Here is a 25,942-nt window from a genome sequence, read left to right as displayed (position 1 = left end):
ATTGTCCGTTACATGAATCTGTGGAAATGGTTGATATTTTTTAAAGTATTTGAAGAATGTTATGGATATAGTAATAAAAAGAAATAAGAAAATTTCTATTTTTTCATTTGCACAAAATGTGTATCACACATGCAATTTAGCGAGCAATCAAATCACATTTCAGTCAAGGGCTGAAACTTCTGATATCCCTCTGGATTCAGTGTGAATTGTGTCTGCTGTTGGGTTCTGGTAGCTGCGTTCATGACATAGCGTGTATATATTTTAATACGCTTAAAAAACTGAAAAATCTTTTCTGGTGATAATTAATTAATATGCTATTTAAACAACCAAATACATGGTATTTCTTTATTTTAACTCCAATGGGATTACTGGCTTTAATTTTAGTGTAAGAACAGTCCTTCAGTGCTGTAAACAAGAATAAATTAGTATAAAATTTTTGCTTATTTATAATGTTCCAGTGAACTAATATTAATCTTATTGGAGTTTTTTGAAGTAGGCTTACTACTATCATCCTGCTCCCTATAATTTCCTAAAGCTATAATGCCAGATTCTTTTAGAAAATAATCCTTAATGATGCAAGTAACTCTACACTGTTCCCTCTAAATATTATACACTATTCCCAAACCGCCAAAAACTCCAAAGACTATTTTTCAAATCCAAATCAACATTAAGTGAACTTGGAAATGCAGCTATCCAAACTGGTAAGTGCTGAATTCCATCTTCCCTTGCTGTCGCAGTTCCTCCTTAAAAATGCCATATTTGGTACATTGTCTTCGTATTTTTTTTCAGTGCTATATGGGAGGACTTTAATTTCAAAATACATAATGTCCCGCAGAAATTTTCAGCATGTTGAAACACAGAGAGAATCAGAAAGATCAGATCTGTCTGAGCTCTCCAGTCTGTAGCAGTTGTCCAAATCTAGTTTTGTTTATTAAATATAGATGTAATTTTTCATAACATTATTAGAAAGAAAATGCTGATAATCCAACTGTCCAGTTATACTTGTTTAAAAGGATGAATGTTCAGTTTGAATAGTAAATCTGGACACATTAATTATATTAGAAGTTTATTGGCCTTTTGTTTTTATAATCTTTATTTTTTCCACAGACACCAGACTAAATTTGGTTTCATATCTATTAAAGGGAGAACTTATATCCATTTTTGTGTAAGTAAGAATGTACCTTACAAACCTTTAAAAAAATTCACAGATGATCACTTCTTAGGCTGCAGATTGCTTTTATTTTATTTTGTCAGTGTTTTGAGTCTTCTAATCTGTATTTGCCTACTGTGTTTCAAAAAGGGAATAAAATTGGTTTTGTGATACATTAATGTTTTATGTAATATTCCATAGAGAACATTAAATAAAAATAAAAGAAAAAGGTTGACCTCTAACACTTACACCCATTTCTTATGTCAAACTGGGAGATGTTGAAAGCCCTATATGGTCGTAACCCTTCTATCTAACTGTGACCCTCCTTAACATTAAGCAGGTGACTTGATTAAACATAAATCAGGCATAAAATGCCCTGCATGAGGCAGCACAGTGAATCAAGCAAATTATCAAATGGCAAAACTCATTCTGTGCTCTGGGCAATGTAAGCTGCCAGCACTTATACATCAAAACTTCACTCAATGTAAGATTGATTTTATTTTATTTTGTTTATTTTAATTCCCTACAGCAAGCTGTGTTAGTCGTGTAAAACGCTGTCTGCATCATTACGTTCCTAAGAAATGCTTTTCTTGTTTAGCAAAGGCTGATCACAATCTTAAGCAATGTAATCTATCTAAGACTAGATATGCTGCACTCTGTAGTGGGTTCTAGTGGAGCTGATATTTTGTGCATTAATATCAAAACTTAAGCTTCTGCGATTGTATAGATTTTTTTGTTTGTTTGTGTGTATGCACACTATCAACTTTATCAAAAATACGAGCACCAAAGGGATAATGTTATAAAATTGAATCACCAGTAGCCATTGAGGATATTTTCCAGTTTCAGTAAAGATGCTGGGATTAAAGCATGTAAGTCCAATCTTAAGGCAAGAATGTATTTTTATGTAAGATGATACATGTCTTCCTTTCACAGTTGCTTTTTATGCTGCCTTAAAACATGTCAAAATAATCCCCAGCAGAGGAGCCTAAAAGGAATGTCAGCTCTGTGGTTATGTAAATCGAATTGAGTGCTTTACAGCAGGTTTAAGATTTTTATAACTCAGGAGTTGTTAACAGCCAGCTGGTTTGTATCTGTTTTTTATGGTTATTCTTGTCATAGGCAGCCTCCACAATTTTTAATTATATTTTATGGTATGTGTTTTCCCTCCTCTTGAATCCCACAGCCACTCTTTCCTTCAAAAGATATTTTCCACTGGGAAGAGGAGAAGCATTGCTTTGGGACTCCATCATTAGAAATACTGTTGTATAATTACCTCCTGGTAACAACAGTGGAGTGTGAATCTCCATCGCAGATCTTTAACTTGCTGTGCCAGGATGGAAATCTGTAGTATTCTGCATACCCGGTTAGGATGTGATGGCTGCAGCCCTTAGCTCAGACTGTTGTTTTCCGTTTTTAAAGAACTGATTTACAGTTTTTATTGCATTCACAATGCAAATTCCTCTCTGCTTCACACTTCAGGTTTTAATACATGCTTTGTGCTTTGCAGATTTGATCACATTCCATGTTCTGGATCACCACTCATTTTGTAACATACCTTCTCAAAAATGCCATATTTTTTATTTATTTTAGTGACTTTAATGGTGATACTGGGCAAACGTAATCTTTTAAATATTTTCATAGCAGTGTAATTTCAAGACTACAATCTGATACCCGTCTGGAGTAGAAATAATTTGAAATATACAGAAGAGCACTTTTCTCTGTCTGAAAGTAAACACACCATGCCTGACAGCCTGAAAAGCCAAAGCCTTATTTTCTATTTGACTTTGAGAAGTTATGAAATATTTAGTTACATATAACTGTTAAAACATTACCAGAAACTATGCATTCTTGAATGTTTTACAGCGTTTTGTGAGTGTCCTCCCTCCGCGAAAGGAACTGGACTGCTTTCTAATTGTCTTTAATGGTAGATCCTCCTATTGAAACACCTCCTTTCCTTGCCGATGTAATGATGTAAGAGCGAGAGTCTTAAATAATTGATCATATGGAGAAAGCTGTTTGTTAGATGGTTAAAAGACTGTTAAGCTTGGCAACTGTAAGATAACAGAAACACTACTATAAGCCTTTTTTTAGGTGAGGTTGAGAAAATTAACACTTGTTTTTAGCTACAGTCAATCTCACTTGAAAAGCCTACTTTAAAAGTGTAAAGGAAATAATGTATGCTTTTGTATTGTATTCCAAAAATTGATTTGTTTAATCCAGTTTCATTATTTTAACAGAATGAAATCAATAGAAGTATTATCATCATTCCTAATATATTCAGACATTATGACTCTATAGATCTTCTTGTATTACACAATATTATATTTAAATTTGAATGTTAAGTGTTTATTCTGACCCACTTATGGTCTAATGCCTAATGTCAGCAGCTTCTGAACTACAAATTCAAATCTCTCTCTCTACTGTGTTGGTTTTATATTAATTTCAAGAGCTACACAGTAGCATACCATGTAGCTAAATATAAATACACAGGATAAGTACTCATTATCAGAATTAGTTTATCTGGTAGAATTTTCTTTTTTTAATAGAATTCAATAGGAAATTCAAACATCCTCAAAACAGCTTTAAAACTATGGGGCTGCTGAAAATGGTGTTTGGATATCAGTAAAAAATATCTTACCAAGATAGATTTTGAACATTTTATCGTATAATTTTTAATTTTTTCCAATATTCATCTTATGTGATGTGATAAAGTTAAGAATGTGTAGGAAGTGTGAAGGTACAAATAACAACAACAATAAGGAAACTATTGCTTCCAAATGCATAAGATAGGGGTGCAGTCAGTGCAGAAATGATACAATAGGATAGCATATACTAAAACTACAAGGTATGTTGTTTTTAAAAACACATTATAGATATGTAGATACATAGTATATATATTTAAATAAACAAAACAGGAAAACTCATAGGCCTTATATTTACCAGGTTAGATATATACAAGATGTTTCATGTTTTAGGAGAGAGTACTGCAGCTATAGTTCGTGGCTTCACCTCGCACTTACCCCAGGCAGAACTGCCTGTATTTGCTAACTGTGACCTGCAAAATTAATCATCATTTCTTTCTTCTCTAGGGCTGTTGAGGACAGTATGTGCTGTTTAACAATATTTATTTGTTCGGAGTTACAAAATATATCTACAGATGATAACTTGGAAACTAGAACTAATATACTGGATTTTTAATTACTTCTTGTAGCCATATTTTAACAATTTGAAATAGAAATAATTCTATATTGAAAAACCTCTGCTTTAAGGCAGTACTGAGCCTGCCCTGAAGTCTACATTTGGTTACTAATAAAGGTCTCAGAAAACGGATAGATACCTGCACATTTGAATTGGACAGTAGTATTTCAAAGAAGATATTTTTTGGGTGTTACTGTCTGGTCTGCAGTACTTGACCTGCTTGGAACAGTTCATTTCAATAAATAAAAATACACAGTTTTGATTTAAACTTTATTAGAGAGTTTCTATAGTTGTCTGATATTATCCATGAAGGTATTTTAGAGGAACAGTCTGTGTCAGGATTGTTTGAACCAATCAGTCTGGAAAAACACATCAACAAATGAAGAAGCTGTTGTTACTTAAGGCTTTAATGCATTAACTTATGCTAGATGGACCTTTCTGTGAGAATTTTCCCCGACGTTAAGACTTCTCTGTTTAAAACAAACATTAATTTTCTCCTTTTTGTGTGTATACACTTCATTTGGATTAGAAACAAAGTTGAGAATCTGCTTTTACAAAATATGTTCTTAACTCAAAATTAACGTAGAGATAAAGAATGTTTTATTTTCCTACTGTATCCTTGAACAGGTAACCTGTTATAATAGTTCTCAAATATACACCTGTTTTTTCCTGCCTGTAAAAGATGGAAAGATTATTAGATAATTATATTGTTCTTATTTCTCTTCTGGCCATTTTTTAAAATATCTGATGGCTTTATGGTACAATTAGATTAGAAGTATATTTTTTATCCTTAATATCCTGTTTTTCCGAATACCACTTCCTTTACAGTCAACAAAAAAATAAGTAGTCACATTTTACAAACATAAGGTAAAATCATTATAATCACTCTTGTGATTGTCAGTAATTTAGAAAGAGTACATTTCATATTTAACTAGCTCAGGCAGTAAGAGAAGGATGAGGATTTTTTAAACTTTCTTTTAAAAGCCCTAAGTAGCTTCACAGAATTAAGATCATTTTTGGACAAATCGTCACAAACTGAGACGTGTTCTCATCTTTTTTGAATATGGCTAAACCATTGTTCTTATTCCCTCCCTGCTTCAGAATTTGAATTGACCATATACTAACTTGAATTTCAAATTGATAAAAAATCTTGTATCTATTAATTTGTTGGTTTTAAGAAAAACACTCCAGCTAAACTAATAAAAATCTTAAATGTTTATTTCCTATTCTTCATCGGTACCTCCTGGGCTTAACAGTGATTTGTGACCTTTTAAGGTACATGGTAAATTTGAAAGCAATGTTTCATAGTTCCTTTGTGAATTTTTACCCACTTCATGCTGCCCTCACTTCTTAGGTAAGTTTAGTTTGCATCTTATGGACTTTGACTGTATAGATTTAGAACCAGGACTGATAACAATATTAATACATGCTTGACACCTTTTTAAAATTTTTATAGTTTTGTACAACTCTTGGCAGATTTAATAATCCTTCCGTAAGGCAAGGAAGTATTATCTCCATCTAATAAATAGATGGGAATGAAATTAAAATACAGATGACATATCTGATACCTTCTGGTAATATCAGAATGAAAATTCAAGAGCTTCTAATTTCTTCTTCTGTTCGTTTGTTAGAACAATCATATTTTTAACTAAAAGGGCAAACTATTTCAAAACTCATCCAGATATTATTCAGGTATTTTCTTTCAAGCATCCCTTTTCAGATACTTCTTGCTACCAAGTAAGGATTTCTGTGGAAGCGATGCTTGGCACATGGTTAAGCAGAGGTCTTGTAGGTGTAGGGTAATGATCTGTTTGAATTTAATTTGCAACTAACAGAAGATGAATCATAGGAAAATGGCAGACAGGAGAATCAGACAGGCCATCAGCTGTCTAACCAAGTGACTGACCTAGGGGCATCTCTAAACCTGCCCAAATAACTGTTTATAGAATCTGTCAGAAAGCCAGATCCTACTGCTAGAAAAAATATCTTCCATAATTTTGCATCTGGAACTTTTGTATGTGCACACAGGATGAGAAAAAGAAAGTAAATACATGGTGAATTGTTTTGCACTAATGGCAATCCACAGATACTATTGCTTCTGTTAATGTTTGCGTGAAACACTCAATGCTAGTGAAGGACTGATTTGGGGAGAGACAGTGAACAAGTAGGAGCTTTGTATTGGACTAAAGTTTAATTTTTTGGTGTTTATATGGTAGCTGGAAATAAAAACACTGGTTAAAATATCACTTTGTTAAAAGGGTAAGATTGAGGCAAGCTGATGCTGCAATTAGATGCAAAAAGTACTTGATTTTATTGATAAAGTTGATATTTGGTAGACTCATAGAATGGTTTGGATTGGAAGGGACCTTTGAAGATCATCTAGTCCATCCTCCCTACCATGGGCAAGGACATCTTTCACTAGATTAAGTTGCTCAAAGCCCCATCCAGCCTGACCTTGAACACTTGTCCCCAGTGTTCCACAGCTTCTCTGGGCAACCTGTTCCAGTGTCTCACCACCCTAATTTTTAAAAATGTCTTCCTTATATCAGATCTAATTCAACCCTCTTTCAGTTTAAAACCATTGCCCCTTGTCCTGTCACTACAGGCCTTGGTGAGAGGTTTCCATTTTTATTATAAGTACTGGAAGGCCACAATAAGCTCTCCCTGGAGCCTTCTCTTCTCCAGGCTGAACAACCCCAACTCTCTCAGCCTGTCTTCATAGGAGAGGTGTTCCAGCCCTTTGATCTTTTTAGTGGCCCTCCTCTGGACCTGCTTTAACAGGTTCACAGTTTTCTTGTACTGTGGATCCCAGTGCTGAATGCAGTACTCCAGATGAGGTCTCACGAGACTGGAGTAGAATGTGGGAATCAGCTCCCTCAACCTGCTGGCCACACTTTGTTTGATGCAGCCCAGGATACAATTGGTTTTCTGCATTCTGTTGTGTAGAAATGTCAACAAACTGTTCATTTAGGAGATTGGAAGTATGAATCTATCCAAAATTCTTGTATATTATCAGCATCATAGGGGGCAATCTTTTTTCAATGCATTGAAGCCATTTTGTACTTCACTTTGTATTTTATCCTCTTTCATATGAGGAAAATCAATCACTTACACTTGAACGGTAGCAGTTTCCAACACAAGTAGAACATTTTACTAAATTTCACTAAAGTTTTCCTGCAATGTAAGCTTTCTTACAAAAACCATGAGAATGGAAAAAACCTACTTGTAAATATTGTTCTTCAAAAATATGGCTGAGACAACAGTATAGTGCCATTTTTTAAATGTGTTTCCTGTAGTTGAGAAGGGCAGGATGTCAACAGCAAAGAGAGAAAAATGTAAATACAAATGTGAGTGCACTCTTCAGATTTGATCACAATATTACATTGTGCATATACAAATGTCTCTGTAGATGATACGGCATCTTTATTAAATATTGTTGCTGGAAGGACAGTTCATGTTTATTCATCTGCCTTTGTTATGTGAAACCTTACTGTATACCACCCATTGGTTAGCATGCAGCTTAGGTAAAACACGGTTCTCTTGTGGCCTGTTATTGCCATTGAAAATCTGTTTTGATAGATGGAGGAACTACACTTTTTCAAGTTTGACAAAGAAATGTAACATGTGACTAATACGTCAAATTAAAGAACAGAACAAACAAAGAGAATGCCTCTTGAAAACTTCTTGAACCACTGGCAGAAAAAAATTTCCTTAATTCTATGGACCGTAAGTGCACCACAGAATTAAATCCAATGATAGGTCTGCATCCATCCTGTGCTTCCAAAATTGAGCATGTGTTTTAACATGTCATAACTAGTGATTAAGAATTCATCTTTAAAGAAACTTAACAGTTCAATGTAAGAAATTGTGACAAATACAGCCATTTCCCCTCATTTCTTCTGAATTTTATACATACCAAAAGAAGTTCAGAGTTCTGCAGTCCACTTGGCATGTTTCAGAGCTAATATGTTCTTCCCTTCACTTTAGGAAATGGCCACCAAGTTCTTTGGGCTGCGTAGTGACAAATGTTGATTATAATCAATACTTTATACTTGCGGTCTTATTAGCTGTGTGACTTCCAAAGTGACTTCAAGTCAACATTAGTATCAAATCACTACAATGTTATTAATTCCTAAGGTAAAGTAATAACAATTCTCCTGTTCCATTTTTTCAAATGATTCATAGTGAAAATTTTAGTCTAGAAGTTATAGTGTTGAAGACTAGTAATGTCTAGAAAATACCTAAGAAATACATATACACTGTACAGGCTATGCATATTTTTATTTTAAAAAAAGAAGATGTTCTTCCCATTGGAGTGTTGATACTCTCATTGCTAGGTATTGAGATTGCATCTTGCAGTTGGTTGAAGTTAGATTACTTGTGGTTGGGATAAAAAAAGTGAGTTATCATTCGGATACTAATTAAATTTTTGTCAGTTCTATCTACTACTCACTTTGTGCTAGATGTGCGGTCCATCTTTCCAATCTGAATGTCACATAAGTTTAAAACCTGTATAAACTATAAGAAAGAAGCTCATAACCCAGAGGAATGAGAAATTATAAAACACACATCCCATCTCACTCATGTGAGAATGTTGACAAGGTAAAGTGATTTCCAGTCACAGATAGATTTGTGGAAATCCTGATCTGTTGATAGCCTGTTCATTTGAGGCTGCAGAAAAGATTAATTAAATTATCTGCTGCAGATTATAATCTAGTTCTCCCTACAAAATGGGGAATCTGTGAAACAACTGTTATCATGTTGTGTCTTTTGATTGATGCCACTAACTTGAGAGGGACATGGCAACATAAAATTTTATATTTTACAAAGTGTTGTTAGCAATGTATATATAATTTCTCATTCACACATGATATTATGAGGATTTCTCGGGTTTCTGCCAAAGACAATGTTGGGACCCCCTTATGCCTGCATATTTGGTGAGCTTTAAATATTTCTCCATAATGAGACAGAGAGTGGTCCCAATTAGCTGTGGGCTTCAACGTTTATGCTTTTTGGAAGCATGTATGGTCACATACGTAGATCTGAATTTACAAATGGCTGCAAGTTTTCATAATATAGACTGCAATTACGTTGGTGTGGTAGGAACTGTAGAAAAGTTACTGCATGTTTGTTTTCATATTATAACCAAATACAATAATTATGTATGCGTTATACATACTGTGTTTCCCCCTATAACATAGTTAAATCTTCAAAAGTTTACTTTTTGATTACCAGGCAATTCTAAGTACAGAACAAAAGTATTCAGAGGTGCTGCTTTGTGATGATATGCAGGCTCGAGAGGTTTCCCTTTTTTGGGGTGTTAAATTGGTGATGCCTTGAGTGCTGGGACAAGGCACAAGTGCACGTCGTCTGTAGTTGTGCCATAGTTTGTGTTGGAAAGAGATACGTGTGCTTTCAAATGTAAGAGGCCACCACAGTGTGATTTGTCTAGTGCCTTGGTCAGCACTCAGGGTGCTGCCCGTGGGATTTAGTGTCCTGTTACCTGGTGCAACAAGTAGAGCATGTAGGTGAGAGAGGGCTGTCTGTAACAATTGACTGCCTTTTCATCTGGAAACAGGATTACACAGTGTTCCCTGTAAGTCCTTATCAGAGCTACTTCGTACAGTATCACAGTTCTGCATCACAGTACAATATTCTGCTATCACTGTGCTGTAATAGTACATTTAGCCCCATGCCTTGCCTCTGGCGCAGTGTAATGCATAATGGATCTGACAAAACTTAAAAAAGAAAAGAAAAAAAAGAAAAAAAATAAAAGAGCCCCAAAGCCACAGTGCAGCTCTTGAAGTTGCAACACTTCAAGTGAATAGAGGGATGGAGGAGGAGAGAGGACTCTCCTGACCCTTACAGGTGAATTCTTTACATTTTGCAATGTGAAAATTCTCTTACCTAACTTTCTGTGTTAATACAATGGTACATATGCCATGGATTTCTGGGATTTTCTCCAGCATTATATTGACCTCTGTCATTAGAATGCTTGGTGGAACCTGTTTTGCTCACTGCAAATACAGAGAGGCTATCAGAAGAACATTATAGAACTTGCCAGTATATATTGTAATATAAAGATTTCTGTTTTCTTTTTTTTGGAGTGAGAAACATTATATACTTTAAAACTAAATATGACAAAACAGAGTCAAAATTGTTCTTGAAAGATATTTTAGTTTTTATTTATACATGTGGCATATTCTTACACTGTTCATGAATAATCCTATGAAAACTTTCTTTAAAATATCTTGAAATAATTGTTTTTATTCTAAAGCTCTACTGAAGATATACTAATTAGCAACTATGATAATAATTAATCTCAGTTAGTGAAGGCAGTTATTTGCAGCTGAAGCCCTGAGTTCCTTTCCTTCTCTTTTCATGGGAAGGAATAGTGCTGTTTTCATTTCATGGGGAAGGCAGGAGCCTGAAATAAGTCTATAGATGACTGTTCTTGTGCACTGAAAGTGAGAATCCAATCTTGCTTCTTTGGGAAAAAATGTTACTTTGGGACCAAAGCCATAAAGGCCTCAAGGGCTTTGATACCACATGGCGTAAATATTGCTGGGCTGTTTCTTCAGTGTGTGGACCCAGGCAGAGAACAGCCAGGCACACACGTCTGTGGCAGACGCATCCATCCCACCAGAAGACATTAAAAGCTAAAACTGCACTGCGGCTGTCCACAGGTCAAATATTATTTTATTCTGAACTTGTTCTGATGCCACAAATACTTATATACATAAATAAGTTAGATTTCACACACATGATTAGGCCTTTGGAGTACAGTGAGCCTATTGGAAAGAATTTGGTGATGGTGTTTGCAAGGCTGAGCTTGGAAGTTGTAGGGAGATGTACTTCCACAGAGCCATCAGGCTGCCTCAACAGTGTTTAGATATTAGTTTAATCAAAGAACTGTGTGCTGTTACCCCAGGATCTGTGTCAAGCTGTGGATTAGGTTTATAAAAAAAGCTACAAAAGCTCCTGCTGGTTGAAAGATTATGAGTGTTTAGCTACATTACTGCTGTTCCAGGCATGAACACGTTCTTTCAGTATTTTTGAATTGTAGCAATGTTACGATTAATTAATTGTGTCTGCCTAGTTATAGATTAGACTAAAACTAAAGGCTAAAATTTTAAATACTACTGATTTTATTAGTGTTTTTGACTGTATAGCTTAAACTGAAATACACTTCTCTAAACTGGACTCAAAGAATATGCCAGTAAAAGACATTGTAGTTAGGCAAATCTAAGAATGTTAAGAAAATTCACAGCACACTAATAGCTACCAGTGACTGTCGTTATGCTAAACCTCTTAATTTCTTGTAACAGCGAGAATAGTGTTGTGAGAACATGAGATAATACACACAAAAAGAAGAAAGACACTTCTGTTTGCAAAAAGTGCAGGGAAGTTGTTCCCATAATAAGTCATTCTATTAAACAAGAGCCATTATTGCACGCTAGCAATGCAAATGTAAAACAGAAAGTCTGTTAGGAACCAAGCATCATTGTTAGCATAACATACTGTTAGTATATATATGTTTTCCCTTCCCAGTTTTTTTTTTTTTTAATTGCATGCTATTCAGTTAAAGAGATTGTGGATCAAGGTTCAACACTTAAGGAAAAGTATTTTTTTTATATTGTTCAAAGCTGACCTCTGCTTTTAAAAAGGCTTGATCTGCATTTTTTCATCTGTTTAGAAGCAGACATTTTTGGTTAAGAAATTGAAGACAATCTCTTTGTCTTTTTCCTAAGCTGGGGAGGTTGAGATAAAAAAGAATGCCTGCTTTAAAAGTCACACATGGCTGTAATTTAAGATTTTTTTTTACCTCATTGTCCATAACAGTTGAAAGAAACCTTCAATGAAAGTTTATTAACTAGGCCAATGCCTGAGGCAATAAAGGTTCATTTATTACCAGTTTCTTGGCTGTTTTTCTTCTTCTATTTTTCCGTTAAACTCATAGCGTAAGATAATACTTCACAAAATTAAACCTTTGACCTTCTGTGGAGTTAAGTCGCCTTTGATTAGATAAAGTAACAATTTATGGTCCAGCATGAGGTTGCACATGAAATGAATAATGCAACAGACTGAATGAGAACTAAGAATCTATTGCTTTTGAAAAGATGACTGTTGTTGAAGAGAGAATGTTCTCTCTTAATTGTGTTGTAGTGATGCTGTATGCATTCCAGCAAGATTTTAAACTTTTGCTGAAAAGTACTATATAGCCAGAGTTCTGCAGTATCCATTGTTTAATTCTGTCACAATTGCACCAAGCCAATAATAAATTCACAGATTACAAAATCCTGTTAAGCTATAACACTTAGTAATTTGTTGAGGTATTTGAAATGCACTTCATGATTTCACTTTTACTCTTCAGTGAAAGGAATAAATCCATAATAAAGAATAACTTCATGGAATGTAAGTCCATCAGTTCCGTAAATGGCAAATATTAGTGGTAAAATGATATTTACACATTTTTTTGCAGCATCATTGAACCTTCCAGTAGTTTTCATTCAGAAAATAAAACTATTAAGTTTTATCTACATTTAACAAAACAAATCAAGAGGACACTACTTTCTAGATCAATGTTTTATTTCTGCAACTGTGTTATTAATTATGGAGACACATTGTAAGTAAAAAGGTTTTTAGACTGAAGATTGCTGCGGACATTTAGCTCTTTTGCTTGTTTATTTTAAATTCAATACCCAGATCTCAAAATTCATATTGCAATTTAGGAGTAGTTACAGGAAAAAGGTCTGATTAGTCTGATGAACAACAGATGGTTTGAGCTTCAAATACACTGGTTTTCTCCCAGTGCAAGACTGGCAATTTCATTTTAGTTGCACCAGTCTAAACCAGATCACATGGCTGAATTTTTCTAAGTATTCTTTCTTTAACAACATTTAACATTTATGTATGTATGTATGTTACATGACTCCTTTAATAAGAGCCCTTTTAAAGATGTTAAAAAATGATCTGAATGAGCAGTGTATTCCGAACCATGCAAGCTGAGCAGGAAAGTATGGCTGGAAGGGACAGACAAGAATTTCCCGATATCACAAAATAACAGGTCATGAAATTTTTAGGGTATACCAATATTGTTGTATTGGATCAATCCAGGCAGCTTAACAGAAATATGACTTCTGAATAACTGTGAGATTCCAGGCCTACATTATACATAATGAATGCTACTAATGAAACAGTATATGTTAGCGGAACATTACAGTGTAGGCTGAAGTTCCCCTTTCTGCAATCCCGTGTATGTAATCAGACCTCTGTCCTCCTGCAGATTGCTTTCCCCTTGTTGTTTTATGAATCATACTATATAAAACACCTGTTGGATTACAGGCTAAGGTTAGGATCTTATTTCATTTGAAGTAACTGGGCAGCCGCATAGTAAGCTACCAAAAATTTGGACCCATTGAAACCAGTGCAGTAATCTACAGTGATTGGGGTCAGGTCCTAGGAGGTAACCCTGCCTTTCTTTCTCAGGCAGAGTTTTTTAGATTTTAGTGAGAATTTTGCTCAAGTAAGAACCTCAACGTGAAATATTTGAATTAAGTCAAGAAAATACATGAATTATTTTCAAGTCAGTATCATTGAAATAGACTATAAGAAAAAGGTTTAAGCATTACTTTGAAATAATGAAAGGAGTTCTTTCAGAATTTAGATGAGTTTTGGACCTCCTCCCATGCAATAAATTAAGTATTTCTGCAGAATGAGCTTTCTAGTAAATAAATGAAATTTAAGTGTGACACACTGCTGACAATTGCGTTTCGGTGTTCTACCTGTTCTGTCATGGCAGAAGTAAGGTCTCTTGAAAATGTTCTCAAAGTCCTAAAGAAAGAGGTTGTGAAAATACGTATATATATTAGTGGTTTTTTTATGTACCCATAAATAGGTATAGATATGGTTTAAATAAAAGAAGGTAACAGTTATAGTAAGGATGTTATTAATTATTTATTGGAATAACTATTAGGCATGGTAATGTGAAGAAAGTTCAAAGTGAATTAAGGTCAATTAATTAAATAATTTTATAAGTTGTCCCAGGACCAAGTTTAGGCATTCAACTTAATAATGTGTATTTTGAGACATATTTGAGGCTGAAAAAGTTACAGTTAGGTCCTTTTCTTTTTTCCTTCGTAAATAGGGTGTGTTGTAAGCTGCTGGTACCATCAAAACTGAAATTTTTAAGAGCTCTGTCTCAAGGCAGGGAATAGGATTTGCTGGAAGGCAGAAACCCTGGATGTGATTTAGTGCCCACCAGTAATTTGTACACATTTTGAAAATCTGTCATGACATATGACAGCTCTCTTGGGCGTTTTGCTATTATAACAGAATTGTTTTCTGAAGATGCTATGTTTTTTGTCATTGTTTTCCATTTTATTCACTCATTTTTCAGCATTGGAGACCACACATACTGGGCATACTTCTGGTCTCATTCTCACCCACAGAATTCTGACTTCAGTAGAGTTGTATGGGTGTAAATTAGACTAGAACTTGGCAGGGGAAAGCTTATGATTATATTTGGCAGAGGCAGCAGGCTGCAACTTTATTAACATAATTAACAGCTACAAACACACCCAACAGGCCAAAGTAATCTAGTGACAGAAAAGAGAAGGTCTTTGTAGGAAACAACCATTCGCGCTTTCTTTTGGTGTTCTGCTTCTTGTTCCTGAGTTCCTACTAAGGCTTGGAGAGCTTTCAATTGAGCTGTAATTCAAATTCATACAGCTCCTACAAGACACCTTGAACAGACTTTTGCTGATGAGACTATAGGAACTGTCAGCAATACGGAGATTACTTCAGAAGCATGATGGCTGAATTGAACTTTACTTTCTGATGTTTTGCTTTTGAATTAAATTGTTGGACAAGATTAATTGCACACAGTAAGAGATTTAAATGAATAGCTTTATAAAGCGTTAAAGTTCTAACTATGTCACATGGGAAAAAACCTGTAAGGTTTAAATGAATAAATGTATTTAATGCATAAAATGTCTAGGCTAATTTTTTAATTCCTTTACTAACATCTTTTATTGAAAAAACATACTTTATTCATCCATCTTAGTTATACTGCTGTGGTTGTGGTAATTTAATATTCCTGCTCTTCGCTAATCTTCTGGTTCAACAGAAGTAAACAATAGGTTTCATAAATTAAAAATACGCTCTTCAGAACATGCTTCTAAAGATAAAAAACAAGGCTGTAAACATTTATGACTGAAACAAACTAGATTGTTCAAATACTGCCATGATGTATCATGTATATCAATATGGCACTGATATCAGTTAGAATGCAAACAAGGTTTTAAATGATGTGCCCCTTCATTTCAGCTGGAGAATCCGCTTTACACCATCTGCCTATCAGATGGTTAGGAACCAGGACTGCGTATTAATGCCACATGTTCGATTTTCTTTCCTCTTGTAATGGTTAGATTCATATTGCTAATAGCTGTGCATGAGCACTGTCGATGAAATTTGTGTGACGATGGAGTGATGAGATATTTATAAAGCTGCCTGTCTCACTGCATAATCAGCAGGAAGAATGCCAGACATAAACAACTTATCAATTTCAGAATATTAATGACAGCTACCATTGACTTTAATCCATTGAATATTTTGGCCTGGATACTTTTTAGCTGTTCAAGTAAATATTTGTAAAGAATAAAAAATATCTAACTGACCGGTATGATCCTTATTTCTTTCATTTCAGTTGCCTTTAAAGGTGACTTCTGGTTATCTCATAGGTGAAGATAAAATTTCTGTAGTGAAGAGAAGTGTAGTTTGGAAATTTCTTAGCTACTTATACGAGTGAAGTGTTACTAGGTAAGATTTAGGTCAAAAGGCTTTTTTGAACAACAAATTTTAAAAACATCCCAAGTCTTTACCCAAGTATATACCCATACCTAAACTTCAAAGTTTAGTTTTTTAAAATACACATCATAGATACAGAAGCTTATTGACCTCTTGTGTTTGGCTCTCTTTGCTACTGAGATTAGTGAGGTAAGTCGAGCCTTGTGCTGGAGAGAGTTTTGTCTGTAGTATACCACAGTATGCCACAGCGCACCAGGGATTATAATGCAAGGGGCTGTAGTAACTGGCTCAGGACCTTCCTTGCCACTTGCAAGACTATATTGTGACAGTCAAGTGATAGGAAAACGTAACAGTAAAGCAGAAACTGTGCTGTAGACTGGAATTGCTGTGAAGAATGGCATTAAGCTATAGTTCTGAGGATTATTCCTTACATTTACCCTCCTCTTATACCAGTGCTTATACGAGACATGCATTTCAATTCATATAGTTTAAATTAATTGCTGTATAGCAAAGTAATCATTTCAATCACGTGGTTTATGAGAGAAGGAATGAAATTAGTCGTTCAATTTTTGCTTTTTTAAATTATCATTTATTATCACAAGCATTATCTTGTGAAAATTTTACTACAGAACTAAGCAATCCGTATTTTACTTTCCCAGTCCCTATGCAAAGATTATGGCTTCCTTTAGAGAGCAGCATTATGTCCTGCTTTGGTGAGAAGCACTGAAGCATACTTTTTTTAAAAAAAAAATTGTAGCAAAAGCGAGTTCATATTTTAGCAGTTCTGCAGTGGGGTCATTACTTGAGTGAGATGTAGTATTTACAGGTGGGCTCACAATCCTACCTCCCGTCTCTGTTCAACATGGAAATTACTCTAATACTTAGAAGTGCTTAAAAACTGCTGGTCTAGGAGTGCAGTCACAACCAAAAGTTTGAGCCTTTTGTTGTATTCATGGTTATATTGTATCTGAATATTCCTCTGAAGGATTGTTCTGTAAAGATGCTAGTTTTAGCTTGTCAGTGATGTATATAAAAAAGGAAGTATAGGTTATTGTATTGTTTAATGAACACAGGATGCAAACCAAGGTTCAGAGGTGCACCATCCCTTTTTCTGTGGCCTAATTTAGGGACTGTAACAAATTTGTATAATGTGTAACTTCATATCCTTCCCCTAAGGTAAAAATATCATTGGAAGCAATCCATGTTATTGTCAATACCTTCTGAACATCAGAACATGCACAATTTTTAATAGCAGAAGAAGCTAAAATGTAATTAAACCCTCATATTTATCCACCTTCCAATTTGATTTTTGGCTTCTGGTACATCTTCTTCTACCTGAAATAGCTGTTTTTTAAATAATATTGATCTGCTATGCAGAATGTAATTATCACATACTTGGTAATTCTCATTGCACTTGGAGGTGTTAGAAGTCAGCCTGTGAGGAGGGCTGGGAGGCTGGCACTGTTTGCTAATCTTCACGTGGTCATGCAAAGAAGGGAGAGCAACCTTGAGTCAAGCCACAATATATTCAAAGGCACCTCTTATGCTACCACATTGCTTTCCAGCTGTCCATTGACCTTTGGCCTTCTCCCTGCTGGATTATGCCTTCTGTCCGTCCCCATTGCTAGCTGAAAGCATGGCAAGAGTGACCACAAGAGGCCCTTGGAAGCAATGATGGTAGCAATATTTACCTCAGCAGCCTGGGATTATTTGCTTATTTGGTCTTCCCTGCTAAATTGCACTCCTCCTATGCTGGGCAGCATCCTTGGCCCACTGGAATAGTAAATTGTGGAATTAATTCCTCCTGAGATCCATAAGACACTTCACACCTCTCAGAGTAGCTAAAAATCAGACAAGCAAGCACCTTTAAACTAATTACACTGAGTTTTTTTCAAGCCTTCTCCAGAGTCAGGGCAAGAATCCTGATTCAGAATGACGGAGGGTCTCTCCTCTTGTGGCATCACCGGCTGAGGGATGAGATTCTGTAATTGCATAAAACTTACCTAGTTTAATGTCTTCTCTTTCATGTCTTATGTTTAGTTCTCTGATTTCCATCCCTGCCCCCTGGATCAATGGCGTGGGGCAGGCAGCTCTTGTGACGTTTTCACAGTGACTTCTCTCTGCTGCCAGCCAGGCTGGGACCTAGGGGTCTTGGGTGGGTAATGGCACGGTGTGGGGACTGGTTAAAGGCTGTATCTAATTTTGAGTTTTGAAGGCATTACTGGACGGCTTCTCTAATTGCCTCTGACAAGAAGAAATATTCTCATTTTTGTAGAACATTCTTGTGAATGGCTGGATGGCAGAAGTTTGGTTTGGTAGGAAAAATGCTTGGATGGCCTGAAGATGGCTTTGGGATTGGTTTTAAATGGGTTTAATAATTCCTCTTCACACTGATAAATATCTTAACGTCTGGAAATTTAGGGAAAGTAAAAAAAAGTATTTTACCAATGTTCTGCATTACTAACCTTTCTTCTAAAAATGCTTCCTAAAATGACCGCATCTCGCTGTTATGTGTGAAATGAGAAATAAATATCTGAGTTCTTTCATCTGTTACTCTAGAAAATATAGACCTGTTTTTTCCTGTTTTCTTTAGCATGTCAAACATTTGAGATCTAAAGGGTTGGGTTTTTTTTCCAAGTATAGCTATGTGCATGTTGACCTAATCATAACCAAACACTTAAGACACCATTTTGAAGCTAAGTTGGATTTCTGAAAGCATTTATTTGTAGTTGTAGTTAGTTATGATTGTATTATGATTGCAGTTACTGGATAATAAGTTAAGATTTAGGTGGATATATAAAAATAACTAACTAAACACGATGTGAAGCATTTTACTTGAAAAATTTTATAGCTTTCAAATCTATCAAGAGGAATAATATTCTGCAGTGTTCTCCATTCATTACGTAGCAAGCATGAAGGAAGAATAACAGTCTTAGTCTGTACAATAATGAAGAATCATAGAATATTGTATATTAAATTTTGTTCATACTTCTTTGCAGGCCTGACAGCAGCAGCTGCAGCAGCAGCAGCTGCCACCAACGCCGCCATAGCAGAAGCAATGAAAGTGAAAAAAATTAAATTGGAAGCTATGTCCAACTATCATGCAAATAATAACCAGCATGGAGCAGACTCTGAAAATGGAGATCTGAATTCAAGCGTCGGTAAGTCTCAGACACAGCATTATTATGAGTCCATAATGCTCTGATATTTTATTAAAATGGTGATCATTCTGGACTTGATTCTGAAGTCCTTGATTTGGTGTAGAAAGTTGCATATTTGTTTTCCTTTCCATACTTTTTTAGTTTTGTTTTGTATCTGACCTTTACATCAGCATTCAGTGTTGCTGTTACTATTACAAAAACATTATTTCCTTTGCAGGTTACTTTTGCAGACTCCAGTTAATATTTTCCATGAAAGAAAGTGGTTTGATTGCTTAGAGTTCATTTGTCAAAGTACAGGTGGGGTGACAGATGATGGTGTCAAAGTGAAATTTAACAGTGTCTCCTGCTCGGTGTGCTGGGTATTGACTTTAGGTAATTCAGAACACAAGCTTGAAAGCAAAATATTTCATACTTTCATGTGCTCTGTGACAAAAGGAAAACATACATACACAATAAATTATTGCCATGCTCTGCAGTTCCTATCATATTTTATTTTAATAAACACATTCTTAAAATGTAGTTAACAGGTTTTTCCATTTCTTAAGCAGCCATCAGCAACTCTTGTTCTTTCTGAAAAAAAGATTTTTTTTCAGTGTACTTTATTCATTTGTTTGGACAATTTGTTTTGCTAAAGCATACTTCAAAGCTAGAATAACTTTTTGTTGTTGTTGATTAAATCTTTAATCATCTGTGTGTGTCTACTGTAAAATGTTTTGTTATGCCATTTCATTGTATTGGCTCCTTTTATCATGTTGAGACAGTATTAACTCAGCAACAGAAATTCAATGACAAGGAGGTACGTTCAGAAGACTGCAAGCAAGATTGGTGTATATTGGAAGAAAATGGCTTAAGATAGGGATTTTTTTGTTTGTTTTTATTTTGGGTCTTTTGTTTAGCTTTGCTTATTTTTTCAGTTTTTCATCTCCTAAGTACATTTGAAATGAGCCTTAGAGAGTTATGTACTCTCCTTAACATAAATAAATATGTGTTTGTGAACAGCAATTCTGTACAGTTCAGTAGGCATTGGTAGGCTATTGTTTAGAAATAATGCAAATTGCAGTTCAAAGACTGGTTCGCTTAGGCACACACTATTTTAAATCACAACAGTATGTATGCATTACTGCATAAGGAGATGGCCAGATGTTTTATTTTCCTTTTAAAGAAAGCCTAAAATAATGCCTCTGTGATGGTGAAGAAAATAGTCTTTAATGAGTGTGTTAGTACTCAGATACCAACACATGCAGTTAGTAGAATATTAGTGGAAGGATTGTCCTCTTGGAGAGAAGGCACGAGGGAGTAGAGAGCAGGTGTCTGAAATCTGAGAGGAGGACATAGGTACAAATGAAGTGGAAGGACCAGGTGGCCCCTAACGTACTGGAAGAAAAGTGAAGTAATGAGAAAGAGTGAAAAGTGTGAATGCAAACTGAGAGGATAAAGAGTCTGTACGAGAACTAGAAGCTACTTTAGATTTGAATTTCATACTTAGAAGAAATGTGCAATAAAATGCTCAAATATTGGATTATAGAACTTTTCTGCTTGGTGGTTCTAGTGACAGACCACTTGTATATCCATGGAAATGGAAAAGTTAACAGGTAACATCTAAACCATGTGAAGTATTTGTAGGAGTTGAGGGTGTATCTGAATTTCCTCTGAATAAAAAAGATCTATTTTGAAATCATTGTTTGAGGTGTAATTTAGATAACTAATCTGCTTTTACAGAGCTTAATCATTTTCCCTGTTTAAGAAAATACATTCTAGCTATTTTAGTAGGGCAAAGTAAGCGAAGCAAGATTATTTATTGTCATTGTCAAAATTTCCTCTCAGCCCCTTAACTTACTTGTTAACTTCAGTTAATTTCTCGATTTAACTGAAGAATTGAGTTCGTTTTGTTCAGAAAAAAATGGCTCTTCTGAGTAGAGTGAATAGCATTCCAGTTGTGTCCATTCCATGAGGAATGGTTCTGGAAGTACAGTGTGCTTGTCTGTTTATCCAGTCTTGAGCTATATTCTTCCTATGGAGATCTTCTCAAAAATAGTTTGCATTTACTTGTTTCTTCTATAGTGAGCCCTATCTAGGGTCCAGTGTTGGTTCTGCCCATGAAATCAGAAAAGTGATTCCTACTGCTCCTAATGCCAGGGTATTAATAGGTTCATTGAGAGTTAAGTATCTATTTATTAGTTCTCTTAACAAGAACTCGCATTTCAAAGGTGTTGCTTTGTAGTAGGTGTGTGCTTTTTTCGCCCCCCCCTTTGCATTTTTTCAGATGTTTATGTCTTTTCAAATAAATGTTATCAAGTCCATATACCTTTAATGTTTTAAATTATGTCTTGTTAGGCTTAAATTCGGAATATTAAGTTATTGAATGTTGTCAGGAGGAAGAAATAAACCAAAAGAAAATAACCTGATTTTGTCTTGTATTTTAAATTGTTATGTGCCTGACCAAACTGAAAAGGAACAAACAAACTAACCAGGCTGAAAGCTGAACTGAAACATCTGGGCCCATATGTAACAGACATTATGGTATATTAGTGTATATGAATTGATTATACTGTGTTCTTAGGGTGTTCCAATGCCTATGTAAAAGAAGAGAAATGAAATGTAGGCTCAAGTAGAGTTGAATTGTCAGGCTTACTTTTGAATTGTCTTGCTTTTTGGTTTTAATCAGATGCTTAATGTGAATTATAGAAGTCATTTTTGTAGATGAACATTGTATAATTATACAGAGCACTACACAAATTTATTAACTTGGTCCTTTGAAGCAATAGCCAAAAGGTTAGTGAGTGAAGGGAGTTAAAGGAAGCCAGTGATACTAATAAGTAATTATTTTATATCCCTCAGTTTTGCTGGTAACCTTGAGCTTGCATCCTCCCACCAGAATTATCATTTTAGAAGGGGGGAAAAAAAGGGAAAAAAAATTACAGAGGAATCACAGTGAGGTATTAGCACACTGAGTAAAATATATGGCTGCAACGCCTTTCTCCCCCATCCACAATCAATTGGATTCTTTTACTTTAATATTTACTTGCTAAGATGAGATGCTAGTCTGCATGGTGATAAACAGTCTGCTACTGGCATCTGAAGGTGACCTGTCAGTTCATATGGACAAATCTCCTGCTTACTGAAATGTACAAAATAAATCATTAAAGCAGGCAGGTGCTCATTCCCAGATTTAAATCACCATAGATTTATGATTTGAATTAATGCTTCATTTGGTCATAGAAATAGATGCTGAGACAAATGATATGCAGTGGTTGGGGCTTCCATACTGTAGCCATCCTAATATTGATTACTGAGATGTCTTTGCAATCTCTTGTTTATATCAAGTACTGTCTTGTGACAGCTTGGCTGATATGAGCTACATTGCAGATAAGAAGGAAAAATGTCCTGGGTTCTTTTTAGTGGCAATTCTACATACAACATGCAGGATAGATAAATTATTGTTTTTTTTGTTTAAAAAATGAGTTCCGTATGGCAGCAAACAAAACAGAGATTATGCTGTGTATTTTTTTTATTTATTTTTAGATTTAAATGCAGAATTAAGAGAGTGACAAGGTCAAACTTTAAATTTCATGAAAGAGGTTCTACTCTGTGTCATATTAACGTCTTAGGATGATATTAAGAGCAGTTGCATATTTACCATCTTATGCTCTGAAGCCATGGATAGGTAGAGCAGCTCAATTATTTCCTTGCTGCTTAAGTATTTACCGCCCTGCTATCATACTTCATTAACTTGCAGCAGGAAAAGAGAGAAGTCTTTGAAAATAAATATGTTTAAAGCTATTTCTGTGAGCTAGGCTTTGCTATCTATAACTTGGTAGGAAGTGAAGAACAGTCCGTATACTTTTGCTTCCCGAACATTTTATATAATGAAAACACTACGCATACACATTAGGGAATACTCAAAGGATTTGTAAAGACCTTTGCCACTTGCTACAATCTGACTCATAAAACTTGTAAACAACTATCAACAATAGTAAATTACTTGCTTAGTAGGAAATGAGTTCATATCTATTCAAAATGTGATCTCAAAACAGATGTCCCAAGAAAATGTCATTGTTTAAACTAAATTCATACAAAAAAAATAATGCTATTATATCTTTAAGGAAGTGAAGCAATCATGAAGACTTTGGTGTTCTCAGTTTCTAAACACAGTTAGGAAATACAAGGCAACATTTTACACTTGGCGAGCATGTTAATCCATAAACAACCACAAAATGTGTTGAAAATTAAGAGGTTTTCTTGGCATGTTAGGTTTCCTATTCATCTGCATTACCTTGCAGTATTTAAAATTATGAGACAAATGCAAGGTTTCCTGTGATCTGTTGTTCAAAAGTAAGGATTGCTTGCATACTATTATTCTTTTTTTTTCATCCAGAATCAGAGATAAAATGATTAAGGTGAAATTATTTTTCTCCAGTGACCTTGCCCAATAATAGAACAGTACAAAATGCAGTCATTTCCTTTTTCTAAACACACATGTCTATTTTGAAGGAAAGGATTACTTTTATGGTTTCAGGAAAAAGTCTTGGAGACCTTGAAAAAGCAAATAAAAGGAAACAGAGAATGCAGGCCACTGAGCACAGCTCTGCAGTTGCACATCTGATTCTCTGCCTTGGCAATGTTAATGAACCTCAAATCCTCCCTATAATTAGATGAGGGAATTGCTTATATTTTCAAACAGATGATGCTGCTATAATGAAACGATTGACAGGGAACTTAAGAGTGTCTACAGTAGTCATTTGGTTTCTGGGTTTGGGTTTTTTTTTCTTTTTTCTTTTTTTTTTTTTAAAGTGTAAAAGAAGATTGGCTGTAGATACAGGTCCTGGGAGAGGTAGTAATTTACACAGAATGCTATGACAGGTGTCTTTGTATAGCACAGAAATGAAATGGAAGAGAGAGGAATGATGGGCAGGTACAGCAATTTTTTGGGAGGGGGTGTCCTGTGCTTATTCTGCTTGGGTTCTTTAAAAGGGGCCGAGACTCAAGAGATGGATCCGGATTGAGTGCACAGCTGTAACTGCTGATGAGCTAATTGCTCCTTATCTCTCAGCCCCATTCATCTTCATTTTTTACCAATTACTGAGAATTATCTGTGTTCTCAGTTGGATATGAGAGTTAATCCTTTTTGGTTAAGCTGGCAGTACTGTGAGCAGATTCCAAATCATAGGGTGAAAAAGCCAGAGCAAGCTTGTACTCAAATGCTCTCCAGTTCAATGACAGTATCACTAGTTCATAAGAATTTTTCTGTTGTTTAACAGATTAAACACTATTTTTTTCTCCTTTAGTATTTTTATCAATATTTTTCTCTTAGCATAAAGTGAATTTTTATATTCCTAGGTGGATGGATGTTCTCCCTTTCTTGCAAAAATGAAAATAAGATAAACATTAACTTCAGACCAGAAGGATTATTTGCAGTGTGTTGGTGTTTATAGTATGATACTTAACACTTTTAACGACAAGGCTGTGTATGCAACACTGACATCATGGCATCTTAGACAAATGCTTGTCAGTGACATATATCTACTTTTGTAAACTTCTTTGAGATCTGTGGATGAAAAGCATTGTCTGGGTGCTAGCAAAGGCATAATCATACAGCCTTAAGGACAAACGTGCTATGTTGAGGACATCGTATTTCAAGCTAAAGCAATGTTTTTTTAAAATTGTGCTTTGGGAATGCATAGAAAACCAGAAAAGATAATTTTGTTATAATCAGGTCACTAAATTTTGTTTTGGAATTGTACTTGTATTTATGATGGCATGGGAAAAAAAATATCTTGGATTTTCATAGCTAAAATGTAGTGTTAGTCTGTCAACCAAGAATATAATTTCTCCAGATCTGCTTCCCTAGCCTTTAATTGTGATTGTTAAATTTGCTAAACAAGGCAAGGAATTGGAGGCTATGATCTGAACATTAGTTAGTAAATTAAGGGAATTATTAGCAAAGATTCAGCATCTCATCTTGGACAGTCGGTTGTGTTATAATGATGAGTCCCTCTTCTAGATTAAATCCTCACTGTGGGATTCGCTGGAACAAATGTAGACATTTGCATCGAAGTTAGTCACCTTGGACTCAACAGGCAGAAATAGGCAATTGTAGGGGTGATCCATCCCATCCTGAAGTAGGTGGCAAAACTAGGCCAGATAAATTGCAGCTTACAAGTGCTCAGTTGTACTACTACTGAGTTGTAGTTACATAAATAAAGTTAAATGAATGAATCTCACCCTCAATATGTGCAATTAATGTTTGCTGGAATAAGATTTGAAGGAGTTAACAGGTTTTTCCAAGACACAGTAATGGCAAAATGGTGCTTGAGACACAGTGAAATGGGAAAGAAAAAAATATAAAATCTACTTTTCAAAACCAGCAGGTGAGAAGTCTAGGTACTAACCCAGAAAATTATTTAGATATGAATGTACTCATTTTCTGATTGTATTAGTTATATCACTTCTGAAAAAGCTGATTTTACCTACATAAGACATACTGAGACAACAGGCTTCTATAACTGCAGAAGCAAAAGCTTCCTGTGTGATTTTTGTGCTCTGGGCCTGCTATGAAGCTGTATCAAGTTCATTAAAAAATCTAAATGATTAAGTCTATCTTGTCAGCAAGTTAAAAAAAAAAAAA

General features: G+C 35.1%; 1 protein-coding gene across 5 annotated transcripts in view; it reads left to right on the top strand.

The window, feature by feature from the left end:
* DACH1 (dachshund family transcription factor 1) overlaps positions 1-25,942 on the top strand; it is a 370,263-nt gene that overhangs the window by 172,729 nt on the left and 171,592 nt on the right. For all 5 annotated transcript variants that reach the window (XM_037377577.1, XM_037377581.1, XM_037377578.1 and 2 more), the window contains exon 3: positions 19,156-19,317. In XM_037377577.1, coding sequence (XP_037233474.1) covers positions 19,156-19,317 — 162 coding nt within the window. The remainder of the gene's footprint in view (positions 1-19,155; positions 19,318-25,942) is intronic.

The sequence above is a fragment of the Falco rusticolus genome, chromosome 2 (assembly GCF_015220075.1).
Source record: "Falco rusticolus isolate bFalRus1 chromosome 2, bFalRus1.pri, whole genome shotgun sequence".
Lineage (NCBI taxonomy): Eukaryota > Metazoa > Chordata > Aves > Falconiformes > Falconidae > Falco > Falco rusticolus.
This window is presented reverse-complemented; position numbering and strand designations above follow the sequence as displayed.